The sequence below is a fragment of the Dromiciops gliroides genome, chromosome 6 (assembly GCF_019393635.1).
Source record: "Dromiciops gliroides isolate mDroGli1 chromosome 6, mDroGli1.pri, whole genome shotgun sequence".
Lineage (NCBI taxonomy): Eukaryota > Metazoa > Chordata > Mammalia > Microbiotheria > Microbiotheriidae > Dromiciops > Dromiciops gliroides.
This window is the reverse complement of record NC_057866.1, coordinates 40,871,450-40,880,903: the sequence shown is the minus strand read 5'-3', so window position 1 is coordinate 40,880,903 and position 9,454 is coordinate 40,871,450. Positions and strand designations below refer to the sequence as shown.

At 45.3% G+C, this 9,454-nt stretch overlaps 1 protein-coding gene across 1 annotated transcript; it reads right to left on the bottom strand.

Annotated features, from left to right (window-relative positions):
* Window positions 1-1,051: 1,051 nt before the first annotated feature.
* KCNA4 (potassium voltage-gated channel subfamily A member 4) lies at window positions 1,052-9,239 on the bottom strand. Its single transcript, XM_043973176.1, has 2 exons — window positions 9,075-9,239; window positions 1,052-5,594 (listed from the first exon to the last, which is right to left on the bottom strand). The coding sequence occupies exon 2, from the start codon at window positions 4,833-4,835 to the stop codon at window positions 2,859-2,861; it is 1,977 nt and encodes a 658-aa protein (XP_043829111.1). The 5' UTR covers window positions 4,836-5,594; window positions 9,075-9,239; the 3' UTR covers window positions 1,052-2,858.
* Between the last annotated feature and the right edge of the window lie 215 nt (window positions 9,240-9,454).

The window sequence follows — 9,454 nt, the reverse complement described above, 5'->3', positions numbered from 1 at the left end:
GAACCAGGAAAATATTTGGAGACAATCTGACCCAGCCTGGTGTCACCTTAGAAAGGATGGTGTCTTCAGGGACCTCTTTTCATATTCTATGACACTCTTGCAACTCTCCCTAGGAAAAATCCTAGTGACAATTCACCAGTAAAAATAGCTAGTGTTTGTATATAGCCAACTTTCTTTAAGGAACAAGAATGTCTAGAGAAATTACCTGGGCATTTCACAAAGCCAGAGGTGGCCAAGGGGTTATTGATCACCACAGCCACTTTGAGATGCCTGGGATGAGAAAGGCTAAGCAGGATAATGCTTGGCATTCTGGGTGGCATTCAATGCTTTGTAAAGCACATTCTCACAAGATCCTCACATCAACCCAGTGAGGCAAGTAGGGCAGATAACCTCATTTTACTGAGGAATGAACTGAAGGGAACAGTGTTTAGTGATTTGCCCAGTCACACAGCTACCTATTGTCAGACTGGTCTCCCACAAATCCTGGTTCCTTGTCTCTTGCCTAACACCACTCAGCAACATTGCAAGAGGAAACGATGGAAATTCAGTCCCATGGTCTACCAGATCAATTAGGCTTCTCTACTGACTTGATCCTTTACTGTCCAGCTGGAACCTTTGAGATGCCCATTTTTAACAGTGTCCAACAGCATTTAAAATGAATTTCCATCTGGCTGCATGCCAAATTACCTATGTTCTTAAAATTCGCATTTGGTAGATTACCCCATGAAGGCACAGTCTACATAGTGCCTCTCCAAGGCTGACTATCTCTATATGCAAAAAGGGGGTGAAGGTTTAAAGGAGAATAAAGAATTCCTCATGTCTCTTATTATTTCTACTAAGTTTTCTGATTTATACTTCAACAATCCTTAAACTTCAAGGTAGGATGGTATTGGTCAGCTCACTCTTAATAATGTTATTATTAAGAACAACAATAATAATAATAAATATTTATATAGCACTTTAAGGTTTTTCAGATACTTAACCTACATTATTTCATTTGATCCTCACAACAACCCTGTGAGGTAGGTGTTATTATTATCTCCATTTCACAGATGAAAAAAACTTGAGAATGAGAAAAGATATGTAATTTGCCCAAGGACACACAGATAGTGAGTATCTGAGGCAAGATTCAAACTCAAGTCTTCCTGCCTCTAACCATTCTATCTCAACAGCACCTAGTCATGTGAAGATAGGCAGGGAATAAATTCATTACGATGCTGGGCATGATGCTATTACAACACAGAGTGGCCTAGCAATATCTCTGTTTGATCATTTTAGTTTTACTGGGATGCAAAATTCTCAAAGCAATGTAAAGAATCTTCCCTTGCAGCAGGAAAAGAAGGTGAGAGGCTACCAAAGTGACTGGATGAGAATAAATTCCATGGTCATAAATCCCTTCAATGAATGAATGAAAGGAATGTCATTGTGGCCTGCATTGACAGTCACAAAGCTAGAAAAGGAAATAGAGGTTGGTCTTCTCATCCAACCCCCTCATTTTAGAAAACTAAGGCCCAGGGAAAGAAAAGATTTGCCCCCTGGTCACAAAGAGAAGTGACAGGCCAGGATTCAAATCCATCTCCCCCAAAGCCAAATCCCACAATCTTTCCACTGCATTATGTAGCTTTCTCTCTGTACTTAGGGAAGAAATGCAATATTTAAGTACCCCACTTCCTAGACAGGTCTTAAGACCCATCAACTGCAGTTGTTGGGCCTTTCACCCATTTAAGAACTTTAGCAGGGAATTATTAACTTTAGTTAGATTATACTAAGCTTAATTTTTTTTAAAGAAGCATGTTTAAAAGAGTCTAGTTTTCAGAAGCATCACTGTAACAGACCGATTTCAAAAGGCTTGATTGCGAGTTTTTACTTGACAATTCCTTTTCCAGATCACAGTTATTTATACTTTTAAAAGAGGATGGAATCAATATGCTGTTATCTGTGTGGCTAACAGTCTCACACAAAGAAAAACGGAGAACAATCAAATCAGACCCAGAAATCATTCTTCCAATGATTGTCATTGAATTGTAACATTAGTAAACATTCACAGTTTGAAGTCTCGTTCAATCGATCTCCAGCATAAAAGTAGTGCAAAAAAAAAAAAAAAAAGCATTCCAGTCCCTTTATCATATGGTCCCAACCTTGGTACATTTCCTCCAAATTCATGTCCTCTGGGATTTTTGTCAACACCTGCTACTGATGCCTTTCCAAAATTAATAATAAAAATAATTGATTTCTGTGGGCCCATACAGCCTGTTTTTTTTTTAAATTTAATTTCCAGTTAAAAATAAACTCTGATAAATCCAGGATAAAACCATGGCCTCTATTCTGTTAGACAATTTACTCCCTTAAGTCTACACAGCAGTTCATACAAATTTTTGGAAAAACAACCACTATGGAATCCAATGATTTCTGAGAGATTCTATGAAAGCATTGGTAAGTGATCATTTGACTGTATTCATTCTTACATAGTAAATACTTCCAATGCCAACTTTTTTTCTACCATTAATCACTAGCAATGTTGACGTCACACACACAGGCACGCACACATGCACGCACACACACATACACACACACTCCTTGTCAAATGATCTTGGCTTTTTATCATATCTTCCAACCGATGTGCAAAACTCTTGCATTCTAATAAAAATATAAAGATTGATTTGCTTTCATTTAGCCCCAACCCCCTTTACAAGGTATATCATCTGCTTGATATGTAATACAAGTTTAGTTATAATTAGGTCTCGTTTAACCAATAAATGGTGTACTACTGTATGCATTAGACTCGTTTGCATATTTCCATTTCTTCACTGCACTCTCTATGCATAAATAGATTTGGAAACTTTGGAAGGGGGAGAGTATCACACGTCAGTCTCCACAGTCTTGGCATTGGTGCAGTTTTTTTTATCCGTTTCACTGTCGTCCCCCTTCCCCTGACATTTTTCCTCTTTTGCACAAAGAGATTCCTTAACTCCTTCTTCCATCTCCAGATACTCAGACTTGTCCCCAAGGGAAGAAGAAGTTGAACTCCGGAATTTCTTCAGCAAGTTAGAGGGGAGATACGGGCAGCTGACTGCATTCTGGGTCAGCTGCGTCTGCTCCTCATTCTCAGTCTCTCTATGGTAGAAATAATTAAAGTTGGAAACAATCACTGGCACTGGCAAAGCAATGGTTAACACGCCTGCAATGGCACACAGGGACCCCACTATCTTGCCCCCCACCGTGATGGGCTTCATATCCCCATAGCCCACAGTTGTCATGGTCACCACAGCCCACCAAAAGGCATCCGGGATGCTTTGGAAATGCGTAGTAGGCTCATCCGCTTCGGCAAAGTACACAGCACTGGAGAACAGGATGACCCCGATGAAGAGGAAAAAGATCAGAAGGCCCAGTTCCCGCATGCTGGCCCTGAGGGTGTGGCCCAGGATCTGAAGGCCCTTGGAGTGTCTGGAGAGCTTGAAGATCCGGAAAACCCGGACCAGGCGAATGATCCTCAGGATGGCAAAGGACATGGCCTGCTGCTGTTGACCGTTGCCACCCCCTTGCTGCTGGGCCAGGTCGGTGCCCAGGGTGATGAAGTAAGGCAAAATGGAAACTATGTCAATGATGTTCATGATGTTCTTGAAGAAAAGGGCTTGGCTCGGGCAGGCAAAGCAGCGGACCACAAACTCGAAGGAGAACCAGATGATGCAGACTGTCTCCACGATGAAAAAGGGGTCATTAAAGATAGTGTGTCCAGAGTTCTCCAGGTGTGGAGAAGTGGTGTCATTAAGCATCTGGCCCCGCCCTCCGGCACTCGGGGCCATAATCAACTCCTTGTCATCCCGGAACTCCGGCAGAGTCTCCAGGCAAAAGATGACAATGGAGATTAAGATGACCAGGACAGAGACGATGGCAATGCCCCGCGCCGGGCTGGAGCTTTCTGGGTATTCAAAGAGCAGCCAGATCTGTTTCTTGAACTCGTTTTCGGGCAAAGCCTTGTCTTCTTCCTCCCTCACAAAACCCTCATCTTCCCGAAATTTGAGGAGCGCCTCCTCTCCCAACTGGTAGAACTTCACCTCCTCGGTGAAGATGTCGAAAGGGACATTGACCGGCCTCTTCAGCCGGCCCCCTGACTGGTAATAATATAAGATGGCATCAAAACTGGGCCGGTTCCGGTCAAAAAAATATTCATTGCGTAAAGGGTCAAAATACTGAGTCCTTTTCTCGGGATCCCCCAGGAGGGTTTCTGGAAACTGAGCAAGGGTTTTCATCTGGGTCTCAAAGCGTAGGCCTGACACATTGATGACCACCCTCTCGCAGCAGTCACTGTAGCGGACCGAACTGTAGCCACCCCCACCCCCATCATCCTGAGGCAGCAGGTCCGTGTAAGAACATTCATCCCCGTGGTCATCCTCGCTATAATAAAACCTCCCATCTTCTTCCTCTTCCTCCTCCTCCTCTTCCTCCTCCTCTTCCTCACTCAGCTCCCTCAGGATTTTTTCTTCGGAGCCACTAGGCATGAGATCCGAGCAATGAGGGAAGCTGCTCTGCCGGTGATGGATCTTTTTCTTTTCTGTTGCCCGCTGCTGTCGCCTTCGTCTTCTGCTGCTCCGGCTGCTCTGGGGATCATGGGAAGAGCAAGCCCCCCGGGTCTGATGGTGGTGATGAGAGCCGCTACCTCCTCCTGAACCCCCGCTGCCTTCCACCGCGGCCGTGGCCGCTGCCACCGCGGCTGCTGCAGCCGCCCTGGAGTGCGCTAGCCGCTCTCTCTCCCTTGCCCGGGCCTGGGCTGCATATCCATACGGCATGTGACTGTTGCAGCCCGAACTCTCCGCACTTACCATTGCAACCTCCATGGCGCTGGTTTGTTGCAAGGGCTGGCCCTAGGAGCAGAAGGATGGTAAGGAAATGGATGGTTCCTGTCCTCACCAAATCAGGGGAAGCTCTGAATGCTTAGAGATGGATTTCTTGGAAGAAAAATGATCATTCCAGTCCAGTTTTGCATTTTCCAGCCTATCTGCTCCCTAACCTCTTGCCTCCCATGGGTTCCACATTGTACCACTGACCTTGGTTGTGTAGCACTCAGCAGCAGCAGTTTTAAATCTAGGTCAGAAAAGATGGGATTTCTCAAGCATTCCTTTATGCCTGGGAACTCCAAACACAAAAATGGTTTGGGAGCCAGTCTATAAGGATGTCCTGAGGTTCAGAAGGAGCAAGCATTAGCCAGCCAGTAATGGCTCCAGGAAAATGCATTCTCTTCTCCTGCCATGGAAATTGTCCAGAACTTGATCTATCAAACTCAAATAAAAAACAGATGTCTTTAGTCTTAACATCTGCCTTCGGGTGAGGGTTTAACCCACATCAGGTGTTGTGATGTAGGTCCTGCCATTGCTTCTCAAGCTCAGCAAGGAGGACTTTGAAGCCCCCTACACATCAGTCCATCAACAATGTCTCAAGCCCAGGGGCAAAGGTTGAGCAGAGGCAAAGACTTTAGGAGCAACAGAGGGTACAAGAGGCCACTGCAATGTCAGACTCAACTCTGAGGTCTCCATAGAAGACACGGAGGTGGAGATGAGTCACTCTTTGGCTAAGACCATGTAGAAGTTGTGCTTGACCTGAAGAGAAGAAGAAAAAAATGGGGTAGGGTGGGGGAGGGGGAGAAGAGGAAAGACTGTCATTTTCCTAATAAAAATATTACCAACTTGTCTTGGACTTCCATGGGAATACCTAAATGGTTCTCTATTGGATGCTCACTGGATCTCTAAGGTCCCAAGCTCTCGTCCTAAGTGGCCTAAGTAGAAGAAAAGGACCTCAAATGAACAGTCAAAAGCCATGAATTTACTAAAAGTGCGTTATAATCTGTTCTCATTCCTTTCTCACTTGCTTTTTTTTTTCTTTCTTGATCCCACTTTAGTCTGTTTTCTGACCCAATTACCCCATTACTCAGTCTGTTTTCTTTGCACCTTTTAGTCTGTTCTTTCTTCTACTCTATCTCCACATGATTCTCGACCCAAGCCTTTGCTTTCACCTCTTCCAAATAAAAGAATCACAGAATGATAGGCTGTGAGAGCTAGGAGGGTCCTCGGAGATATTCCAGGCTTTATTTACAGATGCAGAAACTGAGGCTCAAAGGGAATGGTCCATGTTCAAAGTCATATGCCTAGGTAGGGAAAAAGCTATGAGGAAAACCCAGATTTTCTGATGATCTATCCACTGCTGATACTCTCATTATTGATCCTCTAACACTATTCATAGGTGTTTCTGTCCTTCCCCATTTCTTTCACCATTTTTACAACATTCTTATAATTTTAAGTGTTAAATAAGTTCCTCCTTGCAACTCCTATCCTTCCATATCTTAAGGATTTGAAGTTATCTTATCCCAGGAGTGGTCCGACTATACTATGTTTCTGCCATCCATTGGTCCCTGGCCATATTTGACAATCCCCATAAGCATGCTGGGTGAAGGAGAGGGCAAAGAAGAAATCTGGTCTATACTCTCAAGTGCTGGTTTATGCATGGATATTCCCAATTCCCTGGACCTTTTCTCCCATATTTTGTTTGAGTGTGATAACATGCCCCCAAACTCCATATTAGTTCCCGTATCCAAATGAGGTAGGGCAATTAATCCCAGTTCCTAATAATCCACCTCTCTCCCTTCCTTTCCTCCAAGTTTGTTTTCAAGAGTCCTGGCACAATTCCTGTATGAGAGCTTATGGGATCACAGATTTAGAACTGGAAGGGACTTTGGAACTAATCAAAGCTAACCCCCTCATTTTACAAATGAGAAAATTTAGGTGCAGAGAGGTTAAAGGATTTGCTGGGGGACTCTAGATTGTGCTTAAGGTGGGAGTCAATTCTATGTCCAGGACTCTAACCATTACACCATATGGTCACTTTATATCCCTTAGCAGTCTAGAAGATTTACCTTCACTAGTTGTTCACTCATCCAGTTCCCCTCTGCTTCCCATCTTTTCAAGTCTTCTCTCTCTGATTTTCTCAATATCCACATTTCCTTCCAACCTTCTCTTTACTGAAGAATATACCTTCCTCTGAAGCCTAGTCTGGGTTCTGCTGTCACTGAGTTACCCTCTGGACCACCAATCTGCTTTCTTTATCTTGCATCCCCCTCCTGGCTCCTCAAATCCATGTGGTCACTCATTAATGCCCCAAATTTCCTATCTCCCTTCCTCTTTCCTTTATATGATGCAATAGACTTTATGGTGTGACTTTAGGGCCATGGAATTGAGGGATGATTCGAGGGGCAACTACCAGACCATTTCTGATAGCATTTTCAAGTCCTATTATTACCAGATGCATCCAGTTGCATGGGACCAAAAGAAAAAGCATTTGGGGAATCCTTGAGAGAATCTGTCTCTTGACCACCTGCTGCTCCTCACTGAAGTGTGTCAGCCCTGAAGGCCCTAGAAAGCATTAAGGACATGCAAGCCCAGCTGTGGCAAATGGGGACCATATACCTCTCCCCAATTAAAAGACCTCTCCTTGGGATGGAAAGGAAGTCCCCATTTCTAGGTTTCCCAGGCAACAGAACTGGGAGACTACATCTTTCAAGGTGCCTTACATTGTCTTTTCCCATGTCCCTAAGAAATTATTTGTGCATGCTAGGGGAAGTCCTAGTCTCTAAATGTAATACATCTTCGGGTTCATTTTTACAATAGAGAATTTATAAACAAACAAACAAACAAAAACCAGACTCCTTAGAATCAAGTCCGGGCCAAATTAGCCCAAGGTGGTTGGTTTGTTTTTGCAATTTCAGATCGCTCTATCCCTACTTCCCAATGCCCATTCAACTATATCAGTAAATTGAAACCTGTATATATAGATAAAGTCCATAACTACAACTTTCTCTGTGTAATCTCTTCTTTCTCCTGACTCTTGGACATTCAGGACTCAGGAACTCCCACACAGACTCTCAGACAACAAGCTAGGCTGTCTCCTTTATATCCAGTTGCCCCTTACTCCCACTCCACAAACTGATTTAGGAGGTGTGGGGGGTGGGGGGGGAAGTGGGTGTCACTCTTTCATTCCCCTCTCCTTCTGTTCAAACATCTCCCTTTCCTGTCATTGGTCACCAGTTACCTCACTGTCCCTTGCCTTTAAAGAGTTCCCTCCTACCTAACAAGCCTGACTAGGTCAAATCTTCCCCAGGGTGAGCGAGGCTGACTCAAATTTACTCCCAAGGGCTTCTCAGTAGGGACCTAACCAAGGAACCCCTATGCTATCCCTTTTTATCTCTGAATTCCCATAGATACTGAGTGTGAACAGTAGGTGTATAATAAATGTTTGTAGCCTGATTCGTTGACTTAAGGCCATTAGGTTAATAGAATTATACACAATTCCTCCTCCCTCCCTCCCCACACACACACAGCCTTTAGACTCCTCCTACTCTCTTACCCTCCAACCCACCACCACCTTCAGGATATAATTCGTCTTATTTCTAATTCCTCCAAAGATCCAGGGTGGTACCTGGACCCATTCCCTCTGTTCTTGAGTGTGTGTGCACATCTGAAAGGCCAACACACTGTGAGAAATGAGCACACCAAACACACACTCGCCATTTATATAGCCCCTAAGTGTGTGCTCATCATATGCTGATAAAAATACATGCAAATTCAGAGCTGGGAGAAGCAAGCAAGCAAACGAAACCCGCTCACCAGCTGTTCCCCAAAGGAACAGCGGACCAGACTCAGGGATGAGGCAGGCAGCCTCTGCTAAACCGAACACCCGCCCCCCCCCCACCCCCTCCGCTGGGGAAACGACATCTTTAATGGAACAGTCGCCTCCGGATACAGGTTCATGCCTAAGCATAGGAAACCCGGGACGTGAAGCCCCTTCCCCGGGATTGGGAAAATAACAACTGTTGGCAACGAGAGCAAATAGCATCCTCTGCACCTCCCTTCTTCCACCTCCCAGGGTTATTTTTAACCGCCTTCCATTCATGCCCTTCTGTTAGATCCTGGTAGCCCCCTCCCCCGCCCCGCATCCATGCCTTGTTTTTAAACAGAAACTCTGTGCCCCCCCCCTCCGTGGCGGGGGGAAAGGAGAGGAGGGAAAAAGAAGAATTCAAGGATACTTACCGTTCCCAGACAGGGGATGGGGGGGGGGGTCTCCCTGTTTTCACAAGCCAAGGATGAATGGTGGAGAGGGATGCAGGAGAAAAGGGAGGAGCGCTCAGGTGGGGGGCAGGTGGAGAGGCCAAAATAAGCCCAGCCAGCGACTTCTCAGATCGGGCGGGGGTGAGGGTGGTGGAGGGAAGAGGCAAAGAGCCCCAGCTGCTGCACGGCTTGGGGGGAGGAAGATGCTACCCTGGGAAGGACCCAGGCGTCCAGTTGCCTCCGGAGATCTGCGTTCCTGGAGGGGACTGGGAGGGGACGGGAGGGCCACACATAGGGAGAGGAGGAAGAAAAAAAAAAAAGAGGGGGAGAGAGCCAAGGGAAGGGATAAAAATCCTAGACAG

What these genes read in the sequence shown, in the direction of transcription:
- KCNA4 (XM_043973176.1), bottom strand. Translation starts at nt 4,835, where the DNA reads ATGGAGGTTGCAATGGTAAGTGCGGAGAGTTCGGGCTGCAACAGTCAC.